Source organism: Plecotus auritus (assembly GCF_963455305.1).
Source record: "Plecotus auritus genome assembly, chromosome: 1".
Lineage (NCBI taxonomy): Eukaryota > Metazoa > Chordata > Mammalia > Chiroptera > Vespertilionidae > Plecotus > Plecotus auritus.
The window spans coordinates 13,439,654-13,465,881 of record NC_137770.1 but is presented as its reverse complement, the minus strand read 5'-3'; the positions used below and the strand labels follow the sequence as shown (position 1 = coordinate 13,465,881).

Here is a 26,228-nt window from a genome sequence, read left to right as displayed (position 1 = left end):
AACCTTTCTATTATCTTTTTTCTCCAAAATACGAGATATCATGATTGTTCATGTATAGAAAACAAAGGAGAGAAAAAGTACAAATAAGACAACACCAGAACGAGACTCTGTTGAAGAGACTATACCTAAGTTATAAACTAGGATTTTTATTATATATTTTATTGAGATATATAAAAAGTGTCAAAATAGAACATACCTTGTCATGTCCCGAATCTCCTCCTCTGATGATATCTGGTGCCATGTATTCAATAGTTCCACAAAATGAATATGCTCTTTCAGCCTTAAACAAACAATCAAACAAAAAGGAATTTGATTTCAAGCTGGTATGACGAGTGACAAAAAGAGAAGGTTCATAATACATGTCAATGATTGAGATTAATTACTGTGTACAACAAAGCAACGTAATGGCAGAATCTACTAGACCAGTGGTTCTCAACCTTCCTAATGCCGTGACCCTTTAATACAGTTCCTCATGTTGTGGTGACCCCCAGCCATAAAATTATTTTCGTTGCTACTTCATAACTGTAATTTTGCTGCTGTTATGAATCGTAATGTAAATATCTGTGTTTTCTGATGGTCTTAGGCGACCCTGCTAGCGGTTCTCAACCTGTGGGTTGCTGCTGTAGAGCCTAAGACCATCGGAAAACACAGATATTTACATTACAATTCATTAACAGTAGCAAAATTACAGTTATGAAGTAGCAACGAAAATAATTTTATGGCTGGGGGTCACCACAACATGAGGAACTGTATTAAAGGGTCGCGGCATTAGAAAGGTTGAGAACCACTGCTTTAAGCATTCTTTCCTATAAGACTGCAAACAGTCCAAGTAAGATAACATGAACTGTCTAATACTTTACTATGGATGACTTTATTTCCATACTAGAGGCCCGGCGCACGAAATTGTGTGCAGGTATGGTCCTTAGCCAACCACCCCCCGCCGCCACCCACCCTGGTTCCCCATTTGCCATCCAGTGGTGGGAGCCTGACAGCCGGGGGAGGGACCGAGAGGTTGGCTATTCCCCCCCCCCCCCGCCCCCGCACAATCACTGGCCCCATCCGCTCGCCGGCCCCACCCCTGCCATCCTCTGTGTGTGGGGTGACTGGCGGGGCGGGGGCCTTGGCCTGGTGCTGCCTGCATCCCCCACCACCCACCCCGGTTCCCTGTTCACCATCGGCAGCGATCAGAGCCTGCGGGCTGCGGGGAGGGACCAAGAGGTTGGCTCGTACTGCCTGCTTGCCAGTCCCGCCCTCTGCCGCCACTCACCCCAGGTCCTCATTTGCCATCAGCGATCAGAGCCTGCTGGCCAGGGAAAGGGACCGAGAGGTGGTCAGTGCACCTCATAGCGACTGGTGGAGCGGTCGTTCTGCCGTTATGGTCACTGGGCTTTTATTATATAGGACAGGCAAGACTGGGAGAACACTAGAAAACTTGAAGGGGGAAGGAGGCCAAATGCTAAGAAAGGGAATACTAAACCCAAAAATAAAAAAGAAGGAAATTTTCCTACCTTACCATCTTGTCTAGTCTGGCACTGATAACAGAATGTTTAGTGATGATGAATAAACTGTTTTTAAAAGATTTTCTCACCCTAGACGGTTTGGCTCAGTAGATAGAACATCGGCCCTTGGACTGAAGGGTCCTCGATTTGATTCCAGTCAAGGGCAGGTACCTTCATTGCAGGCTGATCTCCACCCTGCTCAGGGCACATGCGGAAGGCAACCAATCGATGTGTCTCTCACATCGATGTTTCTGTCTCTCCCCTTCCCTTCCACTCTCTAAAAACCTATGGAAAAATATCCTCAGGTGAGGAGTAACAAAAATGTAAGTAAACAAAGGAAGATTTTCTCTTAAAGAAAGTTGTTTCTCCTTTGTAGAATTTTAAAAAGGATTAATTTTATTTATCAGCCTAAAAATTAATTTAAAAAACTGAAGCAATTTTTAAAATGACCAACTGTGTTGTAAGACTCATCCCAATGTAAAAAGATCTAAATTAATGCAGATACATTAAACGGGGATAAAGAATTCCTCTTTAACAATACACAATCGTATGGCCATATCTGAAACTTTTAAAGGCACTTTGGTGCCATTAAAATACTTTTTAAAAATTATTTTAGAGCAAACTCTTCAATTTATACTTTACTCTTCTTTCACTAACAAGGGTTAAGAAAAAGAAGCATTCCTCTAATTTACCATTTTTAATGTAAAGAACTCCATTCTAGCAATGCTATCGAAGTGGTAGAAGTCCCCTACTCTGTTGGCTGAAAGTTAAGCCCAGAGAGAATGAATGTAATAAATTTATTTAAACACTGAAATAATAAATGTATTAAAACTACTTAATACTTAATTATAATACATATATAAACAAATATAAAATATGTTCTATAATTCATTTATTTCTTTTTAGGTGCTATGCAAACTGAAAGATTACTATCCACCTAGAAACTAAAAGAAATAATTCCATTATGCATAGATCTGAAAAAAATTTTTTTTTTTAGCTGGCAGAGTGCTACTGAATAGCTAATATAAATCATATATCAAATGTCATTATCTCTCTGATTCATCATTTCAATACCAAATGTTAATTTTGTATCAAACTATTGGAAAGAGTAAAGCTAAATAAAACATATTTCATATAAACTTGTGTGTAAAAAGTAATGAATAATTCTTAACATTTTGTTAGACATGCTTAGATAGGGAAAAATGTATGTATTAAAAAGCATTAATCTGTTCACTGAATTACAAAATATTAGAAAATTACTTTTTTTAAAAACAAATGTCATAAAACTACAGAGTGGTTTTACTAGTAGTTAATATACTATTTACTATGTAATAACCCCTTTTTGGATATTAGGCAAACATCACTATGTAGATGACATAGAAAAACACATAAATATTACTAAGCCATAGTATTATCATTTGATCTCATCTTAAAAGACACCTTTAAAACATTATATGCTAAGCCCTGGCCGGTGTGGCTCAGTAGGTTGGAGTGTCTCCCATGCATTGAAAAGCTGCATATTGGATTCCCGGTCAGGGCACATACCCAAGTTGTGGGTTCCATCCCAGGTCGGGGTGTATGCGGGAGGCAACTGATCGATGTTTCTCTCTTTCTCTCTGTCTCTCCCCCTTTCCCTCTCTCTAAAGAAAAAAAAAATCAGTAAAACATATCCTTAGGTGAGAATTTAAAAAAACACGCAAAACGTTATATGTTTTATCAAGTTTAGTTATACAGAAAAAATTCTCCATATACTTAAATGATCACCTGACCAAAGAGGCATATCTTTTTATGAGTAAAAAGATAATGGGTTCTGATTTATTGACTTCCTAGATTTTTATTTAGAAAATAGTCTTTTTAGCAAATATACATTTTCACTTATAGGCAACAACATTTTGAAACTGTATGTCCTTCTAAGTATGAGACAATGATTACATTTTACAAACTGAAAGTTATGAAAATCTGTATTCTCTTCTTTAAAACACTAGATATTCATCAGTTTAGTGTACAAAGGGTATGAAACACACAGACTTTATTGATCAGTGCCAGAAAGACTTCCCGTGTCTTACTGTTCTGACAATGAGAACTATGCAGCTCAGTTCTTCATTGTCTCGACAGAGAGGAAGCTGAGAACACACGAAATGCTAGAAGGTATTTCCTCCACCTTCCAGCTCTCTCTGAATTCACTTTAGCTTTTCGTGTTTGTTTTTTAAATCACCCAAGGATATGTTCAATGATTTGAGAGAGAGGAAAGGAGAGGGAGGGGGGGAGACAGGGAGAGAAAGAAAAAGAGAGAGAGAAAGACATCGATATGAGAGAGAAATATCAATCAGTTGCCTCTTGTTCTCGCCTCAACTGGGGATTGAACCCACAACCTAGGTATGGAATCAAACCTACAGCCTTTGGGATGATGCTCCAATCAACTGAGCCAACTTGCCAGGACCAGCTTCTCTGTTGTGTGTGTGTGTGTGTGTGTGTGTGTGTGTGTGTGTGTGTGTGTGTGTGTGTGTATCTACATTAATAAATAATTAGTACATACTTATTTATTTGATGGAAATTCCAGGATACAGAAAAATTAAAGTTTAAGTGTCGGGAAGTTCCAATAATGGAGGAATAAGTAAATAAAGACAAAGCACTTCTTAAGTCTCTCAGTGTGTTTTTTTTTTAAAACACTGCCATTTTAGCCCCTTGCAATTCTGTATCTGCTTCCTCTTCCTCTGCCTCAATGGAAGTGTCACTCCCTCTGGGTTCTGACTTTCAGAACAATTCCAGTCATTCTATAAGACGCCAAATTGAAGAGGAGTGACAGGCGATGGTTTCTAGTGCAAGGCAGGAAAGACGACAGGGGCATATGTTAAAGCCACCACAAAGTTAAAATACTATGAATGGGAATTGCCTTAATGTGTGTGTGCACCATCCTGGCAGATAATACGGAATAGTTATACTTAAGTGATCAGCTGACCAAAGAGGCTTCACTCCTCCTTAGACAGAAGAATCAGATAACATTGGATAAAAAGCTGCTTTCCTTCTAATGAAGAATCCAAATAGGAACTCAACTGCAAAACTCTCAAGTATTTCTCAATAAACACTAGATTAAATTATTCCTAGTTTCTATTTGCTAATATTTTATCCTGCTCTTACCTGCCCATTATTGATAAACGTGTGAGTTAAATGTAAATTACCAATGAAAAGAAGTTTTCCACAACCTATGTTTTTTCCATCCTAAATTTGAAAATTCTCACAACTATCTGGAAATGTTTGATTTTAAGTGACTATCTCATTGCTAATCATCCACGACTCTGCTCACAATACCGTAAGGGTGACTCTGCTCACAATACCGTAAGGGTGACTCTGCTCACAATACCGTAAGGGTGACTCTGCTCACAATACCATAAGGGTGACTCTGCTCACAATACCGTAAGGGTGACTCTGCTCACAATACCGTAAGGGTGACTCTGCTCACAATACCGTAAGGGTGACTCTGCTCACAATACCGTAAGGGTGACTCTGTTCACAATACCGTAAGGGTAACCCTCAGGAGTCAGCCAGGAAGAGGGAGCTGGAAACCAGCAATGCAGGCATCCGCCCTATGCTACGCAGCACGAAGGGGAGAAGGTAATTCGTTACAGGCCTCAGCAATCTAGAAGCTTGACTCTGGATACTCTTACGAGGACAAAAGATGAGGCCCTCAGCCGAAATGGGTGGACTGGAATTAACACCCTGTGTAAACCTTGGAACCTAAGAAAGCTGAGCCCTTAGGAAGTGTGAAGTCTAGAAAAATGAAATTCACTGCCAGCATAGGTTTGTTTCAATTTGGGGCCTAGCTTAAAAAACAAACATTCCTCTTGTGAAATTAAATTGCTAGGCTTGTATATTTTGTAGATTTGGGACATGAATTTACTCTCCCCCCACGGTACGGGGAAAGTGGAAAAATCTGGTGATACTCTGGAACACATAACAGAACCAGAGAAATTCCCACAACTTAGCTGGTCCAGAATTCACATGAACAAAGCCCTGGAGGCACAAAATTACTAAACAAGTAAACTAGACTCCATAAATACAACAAGAAGAAGGATTACTTTAAACAGAACAATAATCTATAAAACACCAGTATGTTGTAAAAGATGAAAGATATAAATGAAGGAAAATATCCATACAACAATCTAGCAGCACAGGAAAGATTAGAACATTATGAAAAAGAATCAAATAGAACTATATAATTGAAAAAATATATAGTAATAAAAAACAGAGTAAACATAGTAGATGCAATTAAAGAATTTGTAAAATAGTATACCTGAGAAAATTATCCTGAATGCTTCAAGAGTCCCAAGCAAACTAAATAAAAATATATTCATAGGTGATGCATCTCTATAGTGGTTAGAAGAGTGTTTGCCTTATAATAATTCACTAAACCATACTTTTGGTTTTTGTTTTGTTTTACTTCACAAAAAAATATTTTAAAAAACCTAGTCCATTCCTAGATATATCTATAACCAGTTAAATAATCATTAGATATGCAGGGCAAAATGAAGGCATATTAAGACAAAGACAGAATTTACTATTCACTGCTCCTTGTTAAAAAAATCTAAAGGTTGCACTTCAGAAATAAACTAAACTCACAAGCTAAGAGTAAGATGTAAGCAGCAATAGTGAGCAGAGGAAACAGGTAAATATGTGAGAAAATCTAAACAAGTATAGAATTTATAAAATGAAAATAATAATTACACAATAATGATTTGAAGAAATAGAATATAAGGTAGGACTAAAATAATAAATAAGTAATAATATGTAAAATGAGATAGATAACTGAAGTTAAAACATTCCAATGTTCTTGAAGTGGTCATGACAATCATAGACATAATGGTTCTTTTTATACTCTATTAAGTCATTATATAATTTTAAAAAGTCAGGGTAATAACCACTAAAAGAACAGAAATAGGATATATATAACTTCCCTCTAAGGATGAATATATAATTTCATCCTCTTAGAGGGAAATAAAAGAAAGTAATCTTAATCATTTAAATAGAAGGCATGAAAGGAGGGGAAAGAGCAAAGAGAAATTATGGTAAAAAGAAAAACACAGGAAAATGAGAAAAATAAAAAAATATATATCAATAATCATAATATACAGATTTAACTCACCAGTTAAAAGACAGAAACTCTCTGGATCAAAAACAAAATCCAGCTATATGTTATTTATAAAAGGCATACCTAAAACATAATGACAAAGAAATATTGAAAGTAAAGAGATGGAAAAAGATATATCAGACCAGCACTAACCAATAGAAAGCTGGAGTATCTTATTAATAGCAAGAAAATAAACTTTAAGGTAAAAAGAATTATTAAAATTAGGTAGGGTCATTACATAATAATAAAAGGAATTCACTAGGGGAATAACTCTATTCCAAATCTGAATACCCTCAAATTTTTTTGAAGAGACTTAACCTATATAAGCAAAAATGCAGAGATCTTCAGGAAGAAATGGACAAATCCAGTCCCAGTGAGCATTTTAACAAATCTCTTCTGTAACTGGCTGGTCAAGCAGGACAGTAACTAGTGAAGCTATGGAAGACAGCCCAACGTTCATAAATATATACAAAAACTTTGTATCTAGCAATTAGCGAATACACGGTCTTTTCAGATAAATGTAAGACATTTATAGAAATTAACCAAGTAGAAAGTCACAAAGCAAATATCAAATACCACAAAAATAAAATCATATATATTTTGTTCTCCAAACAGAAAGCAAATTACAGCTCATTTACAAAAAGATAACAAAAAATCCTACGTATTTGAAAACTTCAAAACCTATTTGTAAGTAATTCATGGCCCAAAGAAGAAAACCACAATGAATATTAGACTATTAGAATAACAATAAAAATGCTATATGTCAGGACTTGTGAGCTACATCTAAAGCTGTTCTTAGAAATTGAGTTTTACTTTAAAAGATTAAATATTAATGAGCTAGCTTTCCAATTCAAAAGTTCAGAAAAAGAATATGAAAGACATTCAGAGAAAGTAAAAGGAATGAAGTAACAAAGGAATATCAGGAAAGAAATAGAAAAAAATAAGAGGCTTGACCAAAGTTATTTTTGGATGAGAAGAATAAAATGGACAAATCTCTAGCAAACTGATCAAGAAAACACAAGAAAAGTTAAACTCCAATTTAAGAAGTTTCTTCCTTGGTTTCCAGTTTCGAGAGAGAGATTATATATCTTTATCTCTTTCTCTAACTGACCTCTCTCCTTTTCATCCTCTTCCTCTTGGACCCTTTCTCTCACCATTTTATATGCTGTCTATCCTGCCTTAAAATTTTTTTAATGGAGAGAGAAATGGATGGGTGGACTGACTGATAAACAGATAGATTAAAGAAAAGCAGTATCAGAATCCCACATTCCCTTCCAGCTAGTGTCCTGTGCTTCTCCTTTGTCAATGTTGCTTTACACACTCTACTTACCCACATGTCTCCCACTTCTGAGACTACTCCAATTTGGCTTGCACCCCCTACAGATTGACTAAAACTGTTCTTGCCAAGCTCACAATTGACTTCAATTTTAGATCTTTTAGTCTTCATCTTACTTGAGTACCTAGTAGTGTTGAACTGGGGATTGCCTCTCGTCTTGGCTTCTGCGTGCCACGCTCCCCTGACATACACACACACACACTCTCTCTCTCTCTGTATTTTGTAGGCTTTTCCTCCTCTACCTCACAGCTCAATCCTCAGTTCCTCACAGTTCAATGCTAAGTATTCTTCTGTCCTCTGTGCTGGTAATTCCCACATACTAGTATATATGGCCAACCCTGAGCTATCTCCTGGGCTCCAGACCTAAACATGCCAATAATGTATTTCCACTTGACTCTCTCATAGGCTCCTCAAAAATTCAACATTTAAAAACTGAACTAATCTCCCCCCATTTAAATTCTGTCCTCATTTGCTCTGGGAAATATATTTCTATTTAATTTTTAGGAATTTATTTGTATACATGCTTGAAGTTCCTGCTCCTGGTATAATATTCATCTCTGTATATTTCTTAACTTAATAATTTAACAGATATTTATTGAGTACCTGCTATGTGCCAAGTATTGAAAGACCTCAGAAATATAATGGTGAACAGCAAATTCCTTGCCCTAAATGAGTCTGTATTTTAGAGGTATTCATCAAATATTCATATAATTACTAAATGGCAAGTTATTTATTTAATTATGACTTATTTATAATGTTTAATTTTGAGTTATTTAATTCTGAGTTATTCCCAGATTACATTTTGCTAAACTGGATTATATATAAGGATAAAATTGATTTTATTTTAGAAACCTTAAAAATCTTTTGTATGATAAGGAACACTTTATAGATTTGATATTTTTATGGATGTGTTCTTTTCTCAACAGATTTTGATAAATCCCTTCAGGTTCTGAGAAGAAAAGAAAACATTTCTAACTGTCTGTCAGCTAATATACATATGTCCTTCATAGGATTTTTTGAGAATACAGTCCAGCAAACATTTGTTGAGTTCTTACTGTGAGTCAGACAGTCTACTAGGTATTGGATATATGATTCTAACTGAAGACTTTAAAAACATTCAGGGCATCTGTTCTTACCTATATATAAAGAAACTGGAGGCCTGGTGCATGAAATTCATTCACTCGGGGGCAGCGGGGGGGGGGGGGGGCGGTGGTCCTTCAGCCTGGCCTGCGCCCTCTTGCAGTCCGGGAGCCCCGCGATTGATTGCCCGGCAGAGGGAGGCCCTGCTTACCGCTGCCAGCCGGGTAGCCTGGGCCTCCCTCTTTGGGGCGATGGCGGAGCCCCCCGGCTGGTGACCTGGGCCTCCCTCTGCGGGGCGATCATGGGGTGATGGCGGGGCCCCCCGACCAATTGCATCACACCCGCCTTGGCTGGCCTGGCACCAGTGTGTGTCATAGCATGGTCTTCGGGAAGGTCGTTCTGCTGTTTGGCCGTTCGGTTGATTTGCATTATTACACTTTTATTATTATAAATAATGTCAAGGTGATTCATTTCTGTGTTAATTACCCTATTCTCTGTTTTCATAACTTAACATTGAGCACTTGAAAGTTTTTATAACCGATTATTAAAATGAATCTGCACGTAGTTAAATAAAACTAGAAGAAAAATAACATCTGAAACAACTCAGTGCTCAAAAACTATGGCATCTGGTGAGAACACCTTTCCTTCCCTTGAAGAGCAGCTGTTGACATGACCAGCAGAAACACAAGGCTCTCTTGTGAGGAGTCACTTGATTTAGCCACATAGCATAGCTGACTAATATGTATTAAAATCCAACAACTCTGACCCATGTTTGATTTTTGTTTTAGTTTCTAATATTTTGCTGTTCCCCAGGGCCAACATCTGCCAAATGATCAGACACAGGTACCCATAAACATGGGATTATTAAGTGATTCTTTTCCTTGTATTACCAGAACATAGCTCATGTCTAGCACATAGAAGGCCCTCACCAAACTCTGGTGGAGTGAATGAGCGAATGTATGAATGGTTCATTGAAAAAAGAGATAGAATGCCCTAGCCCAGTGGTCAGCAAACTGCGGCTCACGAGCCACGTGCAGCTCTTTGGCCCCTTGAGTGTGGCTCTTCCACAAAATACCACGGCCCAGGCGAGTCTATTTTGAAGAAGTGGCGTTAGAAGAAGTTTAAGTTTAAAAAATTTGGCTCTCAAAAGAAATTTCTATCGTTGTACTGTTGATATTTGGCTCTGTTGACTAATGAGTTTGCCGACCACTGCCCTAGCCGGCTTGGCTCAGTGGAGAGCATCGGCCTGCGGACTAAAGGGTCCCAGGTTCAATTCCGGCCAAGGGCACATGCCCGGGTTGTGGGCTCGATCCCCAACAGGGGGCGTGCAGGAGGCAGCTGATCAATGATTCTCTCTCATCATTGATGTTTCTATCTCTCTATCCCTCTCTGAAATCAATAAAGAAATATATTAAAACAAGAGAGATAGAAGATATAAACAAGTGGAAGAATATACCGTGTTCATGGATTGGTAGAATTAACATCATTAAAATGTCTATACTCCCTAAAGCAATCTACAGATTCCCTATTAAAACACCAAAGGCATATTTCACAGATCTAGAACAAATACTCTAAAAATTTATATGGAACCAAAAGAGACCCCGAATAGCCACAGCAATCTTGAGAAAGAAGAACAAAGTTGGAGGGATCACAATACCAGGTATCAAGTTATACTACAAAGCCACTATAATCAAAACAGCCTGGTACTGGCACAAGATCATGGAACAGAAACCCCAGAAATCAATCCAAGTCATTACAGCCAAATAATACTTGACAAAGGAGGCAAAAACATACAATGGGGTCAAGACAGTCTCTTCGATAAATGGTGTTGGGAAAATTGGACAGATACATGACAAAAATGAAACCAGACCACCAACTTACACCATACACAAGAATAAACTCAAAATGGATAAAAGACTTAAATGTAAGCCGGGAAACCATAAAAATCCTAAAAGAAACATATGCCTCAGATATCTCTCGTAGCAATATGTTTACAAATACGTCTCCTAGGGCAAAGGAAACTAAGGAGAAAATAAATAAATGGGACTACATCAAAATAAAAAGCTTCTGCACAGCAAAAGAAACCATCAACCAAAGGAAAAGGAAGCCCATTGTATGGGAGAACGTATTTGCAAATGATACATCTGATAAAGGGTTAAGATCCAAAATATGTATGGAACTCATATAACTTAACAAAAGGAAGACAAACAATCCAATTAAAAAATGGGCAAAGGACTTAAATAGACACTTCTCCAAAGTGAACATACAGATGGCCAAGAGACGTGAAAAAAATACTCAAAGTCATGACAATGAGGTATTACCTCTCACCTGTCAGAATGGCTACCATCAACAAATCAACAAATAACAAATGCTGGCAAGGATGTGGAGAAAAGGGAACCCTAGTACACTGCTGGTGCGAATGCAGACTGGTGCAGCCACTGTGGAGAACAGTATGGAGGCTCCTCAAAAATTAAATATGGCCCTAGCTGGTTTAGCTCAGTCAATAGAGCATCGGCCTGCGGACTGAAGGGTCCCAGGTTCGATTCCAGTCAAGGGCACATGCCCAGGTTGCGGGCTCTATCCCCAGTAGGGGGCATAGAGGAGGCAGCCAATCAATGACTCTCTCTCATCATTAATGTTTCTATCTCTCTCTCCCTCCTGCTTTCCCTCTGAAATCAATCAATATATATATATAAAATATATGGAACTGCCATTTGACCCAGTGATCCCACTTCTAGGAATATATCCTAAGAAACCCGAAACCAATCAGAAAAAAAAGTGTGCACCCCTATGTTCGTTCATAGCAGTGCAATTTACAACAGCTAAGATCTGGAAACAACCCAAGTGCCCATCAGTAGATGAGTGGATAAAAAAGCTGTGGTACATTTATACCATGGAACACTATGCAGCAGTAAAAAAGACACTATGCAGCAGTAAAAAAAGAAGGATCTCTTACCCTATGAGACAGCATGGAGGGACCTGGAGAGTATCATGCTAAGCAAAATAAGCCAGTCAGAGAAAGACAAGTATTAAATGATTTCACTCATATATGGAATCTAATGAACAAAATAAACTGATGAACAAAATTGATCCAGAGACATAGAAGCATGGAACAGACTGCAGAACCTCAGAAGGCAGGAGGGCAAGGATCGCTGGATGGGAAGAGATCAACCAAAGAACCTGTCTGCAATATATGCATAACCCAGGGACACAGACAACAGAAGGTGAAGGCCAGGGGCGGGGGTAGGGGGTGGTGGATTGATGTAGGTTAGAAGGGGTCAATGGGGGGAAAAAAGGGGACATATGTAATACTTTCAACAATAAAGATTAAATCCTAATATATAAAAACCCTGGGTCCATCACGTCCACAACGACCAGAGGCTCGACCTAACGCCCAGGCTGCGCGCACAGCAGGCTCTGGTGGGTGGGAACTTGTGGCAGCGAAGACGGGGCCGGGGGAGGCGGGGCCGGCACTCACACTCACTCACAACCACACACACGCACAGACATACACACAGCACCCACCAGCTCACAGCCTTTTCTCCCTTTCTTTCCCTCCCTCCCAGCTCGCTCTCGGAGCCTCTCTCAGAATGAGAAAACAAAACAGACTGGGCCTGAAGAGGCCTGGATGGAAGGGAGGGTGGGCAGAGGGTGGAGCAGCCCCCACTGGCCCCGCCCCCTCCCAGCTGGGAAAGAGGAAGAGGGAGACAGGGAGGCCTGGAGGACTGCTGAGAAAAACAAAGAGAGACAGAGACTGGGCAAGATCAGGCTGGCAGGGGAGGGCGGTTGGGGGCAACCAGGCCGGCAGGGGAGGGCACTAAACCGGCAGTCGGACATCCCCCAAGGGGTCCCCGATTGAAAAGGGTGCAGGCTGGGCTGAGAGGGAACCCCCTGCCCGCGTGCACGAATTTCGTGCACTGGACCACTAGTATATATGTATAAAGAAATTGTGACGTCATCACAAACATGTTTCTATGGCCTGGGCTGGGTCTGCCTGGTCACAGGCGTCTGTAGGCAGATGTGGCTGGGCCAGCTCACTGGTCAAACCACCTGCTGACAGCATCTGCAGACTTTTGTTCTCAGTTTGTCAGAGAGGAATCCTCCTGTCTAGGAAGCCACGGTTTGCAGAGTGAAGGGCAGAAAGAAGCCCTGGGAGTTCCACAGTTCAGTGTGTCGACTTTCACTTCATCACTAGTTCCCACATGGTGTCCTCACCCTCAGCTGTGCCTACTGCCCCAGAGCCACAGTCTGTCCATTTACCTCCTCTGTCTTCCATGAAGGTAAGAAAGGCACACCTGCTTCTGTGAATGGGATACACAAGATCTGGGGGCTACCTGTTTCTCATACAGACTTCCAACCAAACCTCCTGTGTCCTGTTATCACCTGCTCCCCTACTTTGAGGGGTACCTGATGTCCCCAATTCTTGAGCCTCTCTGGGGGTCAGAGATGCATTAGCCTGCTTTGGGGCTTCTCACATTACTGGCTTAGGACTTCACTGTGATTAAAAAGGCCAGTTTAAGCTGAAAACCAAGGAGAGAGAATAGAAATGGACAAAAAAGAAACCCATTCCAAGAAAGACGATATTTTAATACAAATGAATATTGGTTACAACTAATATTTCTGCTGTCCATCTTCCAAAATCTGATTGGTATTTTCTTCTCTCCCTTTTGAGTGCATGCCTATTTTACTCCTTGACTTTTACTTATAGTGGGGTTTCATGAGGAAGCAAATGTTAACATATTTAATCAATCACATTTTACTAAAGTTGCCATTAAATTTTTGCAAAGGAGAAAAAGTATTAAAAATCAAACTTTGAAGTAAATTTCTTAAAAATTCATCTAATCTATTTTATAACTATGATTTTTTGTCAAAGATAATATATTATTTTAACCAGCTTCATGAGGGCAGACACTATTTCTATTTTATTCATCATCATATTATCTAGTACCTAGCATAATTAAGTGGTCAACTAATATTTATTAAAAAAGTAAACTGAGTGGATATAGATATGATTTAAAAATTGGGATCTTTAGATTCTATAGTTTCAGAACTTATCGAATTCACCTAGGGCTACTTTAGCAATATTCCAAAAAGCAAGCAATCAGAAACAGAAACACCTAATTTGGAACCCAATTATGATGTTTCACACAAAGTCCTTTATTGCAAAAATTTTACTGTGATTCTGTAGTCTGTACCAGTAATTTCTCAGATAGTAATGAATTGGCATTCATATTTACTTAGTTATCTCGAATAACTATTAGTGTAAAAATAAAATTTTTATTACAACTGCTACAAAAATATTTAATTACAGCTAATAGATGTACAATTTTAAATGCCATTAAATGTGCTTATAATATTAAACAAACTCTAATCAATACTAAAAATGCAATGTCCTCCATATTTAAAATCTGCAGATGAGCTATTACATTTTAGTTCATATGAGAAAAAACAAAAAACCAGTAAGATTATTAAAGAAGTAAGTCTAGTAGATTCTTCTCTTTGTTGTCAAAGAATTCAAAGGGTCATCACAACATGCCCTGTTCTATTCTGTAATTACAATGTAATTAATTGTACGTGCTTTGTTTCCTATTCTCTATTGGCTACCACCTAAGCCAGACTTCTCCTAAAGTCCCAATGGGTTATTTAAATTTTTTAGTTATATTTGATGGGGAAAGTTAAATGCATAGTTTTGTTTTGTTTTAAACTGGAGAATTCTGATATATTCATCAAAGATCTACTGCAATTCTAACAGGATGGTTCCATGGTAATTTTAAACTAAAAATCTTTATAGTCATCCATGCCAAATGCTCCTTGGGGCAAATTTGCACAAAGATCCATAATCCATATGGTACTAACCTGTTAAATGCTTATTCTATGGCTAATTTTTCATCACTGTTTATATTGTCATTACTAACTTTAAGTTAAAACATCATACTCACTTCATCAGCCACAAACTCCTTACTCAGACCAAAATCTGTCAGCACCACATGGCCATTAGAATCAAGCAGAATATTTTCAAGCTTAATGTCACGGTATATAATCCCCAACTGTAAAAACAGATAAATAGGCATTTGAAAATAACAATTTCCAAAAGTCTTGCTTATCTACCTTAAAGACAAACAAACAAACAAGGCATTCTCAGGATGTTATAATGGGTCCTAGTCACTGAACAGGGCAATGTAAGTCCCTCCGTCTCGGGCTCATCTGTGGGGTTCCCCGGGTCCCTCCCACAGGTCTCCGTTCTTTGTGTAGTGGGGTCTATCCCTGCTGGACCTTCTGGAGAGTCTCCCCAGTGACCGCTGCTGCTTCCTGTTTCCATTCTTGTCACAGCTCCCATCCTCACCCCAGGGATGTGTGGGTGCTCCCATCCTCACCCAGGGGATGTGTGGGTGCTCCCATCCTCACCCCAGGGGACGTGTGGGTGCTCCCATCCTCACCCAGGGGATGTGTGGGTGCTCCCATCCTCACCCCAGGGGATGTGTGGGTGCTCCCATCCTCACCCCAGGGGATGTGTGGGTGCTCCCATCCTCACCCCAGGGGATGTGTGGGTGCCTTCTTAGCCAGTTCGTGTCCTTCGCCTCCCTAATGGCATGAGCAGGTTTCCAGACTAACTGGATCCCACAATGGTCACTCCTTTGTTTTTATTCCCAGTTCTTCCAAATAAACTCCCATTTTTGTCTCTTCCTGGGAAAATCAGTGCTGGCAGCTCTATCAAGACTAAGAAAACTGGCTTTGTGTTATACTTCTTTGTATTTACCTTTTCTGGGTAGGAAGACTAAGAGAAACTTAGCTGAGATCTGACCTGCTAGATTATTTCCACTCCATATCAAGTACATTTATATCAGTATTCATCATGTTCTCTTATTTCTGTGTTTCTGATTACCCTGTTTTAATGATAATGAATGTTCATGGATTTTGCTTTCATAAACAAAAGGAAAAAGCTTTCACACAAATTAAAAACTCAATTTACTCTGTAAGAGCTCTGTATTTTGTTAGTTTTTGCTCAGGAATTTATGGCCATCTCCACCATCATTTTCATGCCATAAAAAACTACATCTAATACTCCTAAACATGAAACACAAAGATCTTTTCTGCCTATTCCTGGGCCCAATTTGGTTCATGTATAAAAAGATGTCCTTCATGAAACTGCTCTGCTTTGTGTGTAAATAATAGTCCCCATTTTTAAGCGTTTAGGCACTAACTGAAACTTTATTTTCAGGAATAATTCGGAAGCCTTTTTAAAAACTTTGTAATAGCTTGAATATCTTGCTGAAAGTTTACTATAAAAGTTTACTTCAGTGCTACTGAATAACTCTCCCTCTTTTAATAAAATTCATACCATTTGAGAGAGAAAAAAAGGATGTCCTAACTACTTTATATCCCACAAAAATAATCGCAGGCATAAAGCTTGTCACCAAACCACAAGCCTACCGAAAGGAACAGGATGTCAGCTCCCATCATCTCAGCTCAGCTCCCTCCCTTCTTGCTCCCCTTTCCTCTCTGCCCCTTGGAGCCTCCCCCCCCCCGCCCCCGGGGTTCTTACATATTTTTCATTCACTCCCCTTAAGATTCCTATTCTGAACCCCATCTCCCTCTACCTGCCCAGCCTCATTTCTGCTCTGGGCCGGATAGGCTGGATCTACCTTTTTCTTGATTCCCTCACTTCTTTTCTTACAACTCCTCATCATTTTTTCTCAGAGCCTCTGCCATCCGTTGCCACCATCTTGCCATTTTAACCTCCCTGCCCCTTTAAAAATTCCATCCTTGGTCCTGTCTTTCTCTTCGATTCTCTCCATTCTTTTCTATGGTCACCTGCCATCTAGTGTGGGACAGGAATACAAAACAAAGAGGACGAGTGGCTTTATGTTGTGCCGACATCATCCTGATTCAGTGACTCAAGCCATGCCAGTCTCCTTGCAGCCCACAGGCCTTTGGTAAAAATTGCTCTAGTGCTTTCTATTTCTGAGGCACAGGCTCATCTACATAATAACCGCTTCCACAATAACTCTTCCTCATTAAGTTAAAAAGAAGTTTTTAGTCAACGTTTCTTGGATCGAGATTAATAGTATCTGAAACAATGTTTTTAAAAGCTTAAACTCATTTTATAGAGTTCAAACTGCATCACAGACATGAATTTCATGTACTGTTTTAGTAACTAAGTTCATGCTACATGAAGGGGGCGGGGTGTGAGAGAGGGTCTCAGAAACAAAACAATGAAAAAAACAAGCTAGGGTGGGAGAGTGAGAAAGCTGGATAGTACAGGAAGACGCCTCTTTCAAATAACTCGTCTTCTCCAACCTCAGCAGGAAATAGACCGTGAAGATGTAAAGGGAAGTGAGTCTCTACGAAGGAAATATGTATTACGACTTCTGGCTTTATTGTAAAGTTTATTTTAAGAATGGAAAAGTTATTGTGATAACTATGTATGATAGGTAGGTACTGGAAATATTGGGGGAATACTTTGTAAAGTATATTATTATCTAATCACTATGCTATACACCTGAAACTAGTACAAAAGAATACTTAAGAATGAAAAATTTTATTTTGATGATACTTTGTAATAAGCATTAGGATTTTTCAAAAAAAAAAAAAAATAAAGACAGAATATTGCTCAGGCTCTGCATTTTAAATCTGCAGCACAGGAACTACTAAAAAAAGCAGATTTTAAAAAAGAGAACTATAGCCTGGCCAGTGGGGCTCAGTGGTTGAGCACCGACCTATAAATCAGGAGGTTATGGGTTCGATTCCTGGTCAGGGCACATGCCTGGGTTGGGATGTGGGCTCGACCACTGCTGGGGGACATGCAAGAGGCAGCTGATCAATGATTCTCTCTCATCGCTGATGTTTCTATCGCTCTCTCCCTTTCCCTTCCTCTCTGAAATCAATACAAACATATTTAAAAAGAGAGAGAGAACTATGAAATTGAGAAACGAGGTTAACGGTCTACAAGTGTGCTTTCACAATCACCACAAAGACAATGACACGTAAAAACATTAGCTGTCTTAGCTCCATTATGACTTTGGGTTAGTCGATTTTTCAAAGAGAGAAACCCCAACGGTTGAGCATCTTACCTTGTGGAGATGTTCGAGGGCGAGCACAATCTCTCCAATATAGATCTGCACCTCGTGCTCTGTGAAACGCTCTCTTTGAGAAAGATGAGTAAAAAGTTCTCCACCATTTATATAATCTAAAAATGAAATATATTTTTCTGTCTTTGACTTGTGTTCATAAACTAAAGGAAGAATTTCCTTTTAATCAATTTGGATTAACCACAAGGCACTGACTTTAATATATGATTTTTGGTATAATTCTTAGTATACAGCTTCATATGAAATATATTACTAAATTCATATACAATACAGTTTCATAAGATAATGAACTACAATCCTGAACTACAATCAAATGAATTTGCATAGTGTATTGTCATCAAAACTATTACATGAATTCTACATATATTTAAATACAGTTTCTCAAATACAGCATATCAGAACCCTCAGCCATCACCAATGAGGATTGAAAAATCTGCCACTTCAACAACTATAATAAAAAATGAACAGAACAAAACAAGACACAAAGGAAAATCCCAGCTTTCCTTTCAACAGTCACTATTTTTAAGCCGATTCCCTCTTTTCCAGGATTTCCTATGCACCCTTCCAAAAATGTATATTAGGTAGCAGATGGCTTTCCTATTGCTCCTCAAAGCCCCAGAGTAAAAGTAGCACCACATGGCCCGATCAAAACACCTAAAACTAATTCTTACTCCACTCCCCTTTCTATTGGCCTAATTTATCTCAAGAGGAATCTATACACGTAAAAGCCAAGCAACCAGAATGCAGGTTGCTTTGATGTGCACTGCGGCCCTGACTGCCCCCCACATTGGGGGCGGGGCCGGCTGGCCAACCACCCGCGGCCCCTCCCCCTAGGCCAGGCCTGATCGGCCCCAATCGGGGCAGGCCAGCCAAATCTCACCCATGCATGAATTCATGCACCAGGCCTCTAGTAATGAAATAAGAGACAAAAAGGCGACAGTGAGAAATAAATAAGGAAACAACAATAAAAAACACGACAATTATATTCATAACTGGCTCTAAGAAGACATTTATTGGTATGCTGATAATAGTTTCATCAAAAACTAACCACTGCCACCTTAACACACATTTGTGTGTGAGAAACAATGTAAACGTAGGAAATAGTCACAGATACAGTTTAAAGCTTTTCTCCTAAAAAAAAAAAAAATAATTGAAAAGCATGTATCACAAGTATATCCATTTGCTGAGTTTACCAAAATCTGATAAAAGAGCAAAGCAAAATCTTGGTGAACTCACAAATTTTTGTTTTCCCTGGCCCATTTAACTTTAAATTCCAAAAAGCAGCTACAACAGCAATGGCTGGTTGTTTTGCAATGTATTTTACAAAGCACATGCCGATAGAAAGCATTATCCTCTAAGGCTGCATCTCGCAAGGGGTTTTAATTATAGCTTAACACAAAGCTAGTATTAAAAAGGTGTAAAGGAACACAGCATTCCTGCAAACCGACAGTGGATTTTTTTCTACCGTTAAGTAGTCACTTAAATCTAATATGATATTTCTGCATAAATACTATGATTTATTTTTTTACTCTGGGAATCTGGTTCTTACTCGTAAGGCATGGCTCGTCTAGAATTTTGATGAAAATCTTGTGGTGTTTACTAAGTCCCTGTACCTTGGGAGGAAATGAACTCCAAACTCTGTCTCCCCTGAGGTGGGAGCTGCTGAAATCTTTATTCGGCTCCTGCAGCCAATGGCTACTTAGATTCTTGCACCATCCACGGCTGAGGAGTCCGTTAGTGGACACAGATTTCCGAACTACCTCACCCATGGGTGCCCTCTTCACAAGCAAGTTTTGGAGGTCTCACTAGAATGTCACAGTTCTCAATAGTAGACATTCGGGACGGGGGTGGGGAGAGCTATACTGAGATATTTTTTTGATGGCCACAGTAAACAATGTGTCAATCTTTTTTGGAGAATGTGCCAAACTAAAAGGAACACTGAGATATTTATGGCACAGAATTTCAGAGCTAATTTATGTCTTATAGGAGTGAACCCAGGGTTGTTCTCTCATTAAAGTACTTGGCCTTGTCTACAGGAATATTACACTCTTTCCGAAGAGATGATCACCTTAATCTACCTGCCTGTTAAAGCAGAAGCATCTGAATTTGGCAGCCTAGAAGAGCTACATTCTAAATTCGGGCCAGAGATTAGGACCTCAAAGTATCTGCAGTCCAAATCTCACCAAATGTTCAGTCATGAGAAATAATACATACATACATACATACGAAGGACAATATATGTAATCGATATGTCTTTCTGGATATGCCGCGATGGCTGGAGCAAAGTCAGAGCAGGAGAAAGCTACAACTCTAATGCTGTTTTGGAAGAATTACGCTTTAATCTTGTTTCACAGGCTGGCATTAGAGGGACAGTGGCATGAAACTTGGCATTGGTCTAGGAGGGCTGGTGAAAACTCCTTTATCTCTGGGCCCTATTCATTTCTGGGTCACACGGCCTTGAACTTGGGTTTTTAAGAAAATGTATCTTGGTAGAATTTCAAGCTTACAGCCCTGACCGGTTTGGCTCAGTGGATAGAGCGTCGGCCTGCGGACTGAAGGGTCCCAGGTTCGATTCCGGTCAAGGGCATGTACCTTGGTTGCGGGCACATCCCCAGTAGGAGGTGTGCAGGAGGCAGCTGATTGATGTTTCTCTCCCATCGATGTTTCTAACTCTCTATCCCTCTTCTTTCCTCTCTGTAAAAATCAATAAAATATATATATATAAAAAAAGAATTTCAAGCTTACAAAAATATTTGCAAAAAAACAATATAAGAAATCTCCATATTCCCATGATGCCAATCCACCAATTGTTTATATTTTGCTTCACTTGCTTTTGTAGTCAGTCTCTCCGTTTTTACTTATGTGCATATTTTTCCTTTGCTGTTGAAAGTAAGCTGGAGACATCATGTTCCTATCCCTAAATCCTTCCGTGTGCATCTCCTAAGAAAAAGAACATCCTTTCATACAGAGTACAACTATCAATGTCAAAAACTGTAACTATGATAAAAAAAAAAATCTAATTTACACTCCTTAGTCAAATTTTGTCATTTGCCCCAATGACTGCTCTTCGTAGCTGCTTTTTTCCAGTGCAGGACCTAGTTTATGGTCCCACTGGCTATCACAGCTCTTTAGTCCGGAACCCTCCTTCTTTCTTCCTTGACCTTGACATCTTGAAGAGGCTAGGCCAGTCGTTCTGAGGGCCAACCTTCAATTTGGGTTTTACCTAATGTTTTCTTATGATTAAATGCAGGCTATGTATTCTTGGAAGGAACATCAATGAAATGGTTATCGGCTTAATCTACCTGCCTGTAATGTTATATCAGGAAGCATGTGATGTTAATTTTTCCAGTATTGGTGTTAATCCCGATCATGTCATTAACGTGGAGTCATTCAGGTGGTGTCTGCCAGGTTTCTCCACTACGAAGTTACTGAATTTCCCTGTGGAATTAACTGATATACTGTGGGGAGACGAATTAAGACTGTGTAAAAACACCCTGTTCCTCATCGAACTAGCACCCATCCGTTTTAGAATCCAATGGTGACTAACCCCACCGTCCTCCTCTATGTTGGCTGGCTTTCTCCCATAGGAAGGGCTTTCCCTTCACCTCATTTATTGCACTTTCTGACTTGGTGCCACACGATGTTCCCGTTTCATCTTGTACTTTTTCTAGGCTTCATTTTAATGCAGCCACCTCTGTGGATCACTATCTGCCATGGGTGGTACTCAGCACTTCACCTGTGTCAAAATTTATGCCAGAGACCTTAACCAAGACAGGAACAGGGAGGGCAGGTGGGAGGGGCTCTCACACCCTGTGTCGGTTTCAAAGTCCTACAGGAAGAACTCCATGGTTACAACAGAGCTGGATGGTTTTAACAGCCCCTCCCCTTCACTTCCTCTTCCCCCTGAAAAGAATGTCCTTCTTGCTCTCTCTTCTTGCACTTGTCTTGCCTGGCTGCACATACCACACTGCAATCCTTTCTTTCCCCCCAATAAATACTTTCTGACAGAATACCTACACAACTTTTTGTTTCTAGTCAACACATGCATCATCCCATTTAAGCCAAACAACTCCAGGCAGATGGGAAAGCAAAGGGTCAGAGAGAGTAAGTGACTTGTCTGTTAGGAAACACTGAAACGCAGAGTTGAACGCAAGCTGGTACTGGAGCACAGAACAGGGAAGGAAAACTGCATGTTCAGGGGGGAGTGAGTGGGTTATTCAGATTGGCTGGAGCACAGGCGTCAGAGCACAACGTGGGAGACTGGATGAAAAAGGCTGAGGCTGGCATTTCCATTATATCCTCTTCCAGTAAAATGGGAGGCTCTAAGCAGTGGAGTGACCCAATCATGGCTATGTGTTAAGAAGAGTAATTAAATTGTAATATAAATTATGAACTGGAAAGGATCAAGAGAAGTCAAAAACGGAACATCACAACCATCTAATTTTCTGCTATTAAAAATAATGATGCTGTCCCTGACACACCAAAGGGGACAATATACATGGGCTGAGCTATGTAGAGAAATGAAGTCACGTGGTTCTTCCAAATACCAGCTATGAGGTCTTGGCTACCTCTCTTGACTCCCTGAGCCCAGGGTATGTCATTTGTAAAACAAAGATGGTAACCCATGCCTTGAAGGGTTGCTTGCAAAGACTGAATGAAATAACATATAGAAAATGCCAAGAGAGGTGCCTGATAACAAACAAGTACTATAAAACTACATGTTACAATGAAAAGTATTTGCTGCCTTCATCTCAAACTCCTCTGGTCTGGGATTTTCTGGCCCTCAACCAACTTCACTTCATACTGAAATTCTCATTCTTATAATAATTAGAACAATAATAAAAACAACAAGAAAACAATGTCACGAGAATCCCCCTTACACATACATTTTGTCCACTTGGGCAGGTAGAGGTTAGCAGGACAGATCCCTAAAACTGGATTGTTGAGTTACAATATACGTACATATCAAATCTTGATAACTGCTGCAATTTTTAATAAATGTTTTCCTCTAAATAGCTATAGCCATCTATATACCCCATCAACAGTGAATAAATGCCTTTTAAAAAATGTTTTCACCAACTCATTATCATTATCTTTTATCTCTACGAATCTGATAGGCATCTCCAGGACACAGAAATTCTAAAGGTGCAAAAGAAAGAAGAGAGAAAGAAAATATATCAAGCAGTTGGACTTGATATATTTTCAGTGGAAGTAAAGACATTCTGTTCATAACTGAAGAACAGAAGGGGATCGTCCATCAATAGTCCACATTCATGACAACAATGATAAATAAACAAATAAATAAATCTGATATGTTTTCAGAGGCTGTAAGGCACATTTCATCAATACGACTCTTCCAAAAAAGTTATCAATTTATAATTATATTGAGATTTACCTGCAGTCCATACAATGGAACACCTTACTATGATGCTTGCATAGACTACTGGTTTCTTGATTAAATTAAAAATGTTTTTGTTATATGAAAATGATTACATCTCAACTCTCTTGTGTTTTGCTAAATGATCTTCTTTAAACAGAGAATGACTCATATCCTATATCTATAAAAATGAATAGAAATAATTCCAACTGCCACATAAGATTGTCATGAGGATTAAATGACAATTTAATTGAGGGTTAATCCTGGGCCAGAAAAACACTAAGCACTAATTACATGGTGACTATTACTTATTATTATTGATAATTGCTGCAAATTTAGACATCAATTACAATTTATAAAATTGAAAAGTATTGCTAAGTTCAATTGTGATGATTTTAAAATAAAATTCAAATTTATGATATCCTGACTTAAGCTATTCTCTCAATATAAGCATAAATTTAAAGTTTTCTATAAAGTACTATTAGGGTCTAATTAGCTTTAATCAGTAGTAAGCTAAAGAAATTTTCTTATATAACTGATATTTCAGTGCAACACTCAAGAGATATCTGGTTTTTATTCAAGTGCAATTAACTTGCTTTTAAAGATTTTTATGTGACAGTAGCTGGAGTGCCAGATGCAGCACTCTGATGCTGTGTCTCAGAAGCATAAAAATAACACAGAAATCACACAAATAATGTGAAATTTCAAAAACACACTATCTCTCTGGTTTTCAAACACTACCATCCTTCCTAAATCCAGTATGTCCCGTCCTTTCTTTCCCCTTCCTTTTATGGCAAAACTTCTTTAAAGAGTGGTCTGCATGTCTCATCTGATTACTTTCCTTATTTACCCTCGTTCACTTCCTATTGCTGTTGTGGCAAATGACTACAAACTTGGTGGCTTAAAGCAACACTAATTTATTATTTTATGCTGTAGATTAGAAGTGTGACATGCATGTCACCAGGATAAAATCAGGATGTAGCAGAGCTGCATTTATTCTGGAAGCTCTTAGAGAAAGTCTATTTTCTTGCCTTTTCCATCTTTAAGAGGCTGCCTGCACTCCTTGGCTCATGGCCCCTTCCTCCATCTTCAAAGTCAGCAATGGCAGTTGAGTCACTTCTCACATTGCATCATTCTGACCTCTTCTGTGGTAGCATCTCCATCTGACTCTCCTCTGCCTTTCTCTTCTTCCACGTTGAAGGACCACTGTGATTATGTTGGGTTCACTCAGATAATCCAGAATAATCTCTTTCTTGTAAGGTGGTCAAGTGACTAGCAATTTTAATTCCACCTGCAACCTTAATTCTCATTTGTCATGTAACCCAATGTATTCATGGGTTCTAAGAAATAGGATTACAATACCAGATTCTTTATTGTTCCCTTAAAAAAAAAAAAAAGAAGAACATACGTTGTAAGTTGGTTAGTTTCAGCCGCTCAAGACCTCTACACATCTGACTTGACTTAATGTTGAATCGGAAGCCTCTCCATTGTTCATAGTTTTGTGTTTCTATCAACAGGTGAAGAAGCTGAAATACACTGGAGATACTGAGTTCGATAACCTTCAAGGGTTACTAAAAACTCTAGACATTACCTAAAGAGCAGTTTTTCATTAAGGATGCAAAAGGATAACCATGGAAAGAGCTGGTTGACTTTCAAAGACTAGGTCTCGTTCATGCAAGCTCATGGAAATCAGCTGACAGGAGAGGAAGTAGCAGAGTTAAATGACAGAAAGAAGGGCTAAACGCTACCTCCTGCTTTCAAGGAAAGAGTCTCTCTTCTGCTTTCACTCTTCAAACACCTACTGACTTCCAGTAATACTCTGACTGACCTCTGGTCATCCAACATTTGTATCACAAATCTTCGCAGTTACAATTTCTCTCTCTCTTATTTCTTCCTATGGTGGCACCTTCCAAAGAGCTGTTATTAGCCCGAATTTCCTCCTGATTTGACCCCACCTCCACCCACGTGCACAAGTTACTCGGTCTTCTTTTATTTTTATTTCCTACATATTTTTCTCTTCCTTCAGACATGCCTCACATACATTCATTTCCACACTTTCTGGTTCTCATTTGCACCCCCCTCCTCCTCCTTCAGACCGCCTAAATCTCTCTTGTTTGTTCCTTTTCCTGTCTTGTACCTAAAGTACATGATGTACCATACACACCTGAAAGTAATTTCTTTTTAATGTCATGCCCAAGTCATCTCACTTTTTTCCTTTCCGTTTTAGCTCAACAATCTAATAGCACCTCTTGCAAATGCCTCCCCGCTTATCAAAATCATTATAAATTTCTGACTAAGACATAAATTTACCAGTGTTGTGAATTAGTCATATTTACTTCAAAGCAAAGCAGGATCTCAGTTGCTGTCTGTTTTGCTATATACAACAGACTGCAATGTATCACGAATCATTCCCTTGCCATCTCAGCAAGTATCCTCACCCGTGCAATTTTTGAGTTGAAATTAATATTCAAAAGTGAAGCTTCAATATTTTAAATACCTTGTAACTCACTGAAAGGGTGATTCATGGTGCCAGAACTATCTATGAAGCCAGGTGGCATTCATTATTAAGGATGCTACTTAGCATCACCTTTGTAAATACCTTCGTGATGAAACAGTAATTTTTAGGGGTGAAAAAGACAGGTCCCTAACCCCCATACTTTACTTGCTCAGATTCCGGAGGACACAGAGTAGTTTATACTACTAGATCTCAAGGATACCTTTT

The 26,228-nt window shown here is 39.1% G+C and overlaps 1 protein-coding gene across 2 annotated transcripts in view; it reads right to left on the bottom strand.

Moving 5' to 3' along the window:
• Positions 1-26,228, bottom strand: part of RPS6KA5 (ribosomal protein S6 kinase A5) — a 132,078-nt gene that overhangs the window by 44,791 nt on the left and 61,059 nt on the right. Inside the window, exons 4-6 of one of the 2 annotated variants that reach the window (XM_080645801.1) lie at positions 18,112-18,227; positions 14,980-15,087; positions 197-280 (exon numbers count right to left, since the gene is read on the bottom strand). In XM_080645801.1, coding sequence (XP_080501927.1) covers positions 197-280; positions 14,980-15,087; positions 18,112-18,227 — 308 coding nt within the window. The remainder of the gene's footprint in view (positions 1-196; positions 281-14,979; positions 15,088-18,111; positions 18,228-26,228) is intronic. The other variant, XM_080645802.1, reaches the window with a different exon arrangement.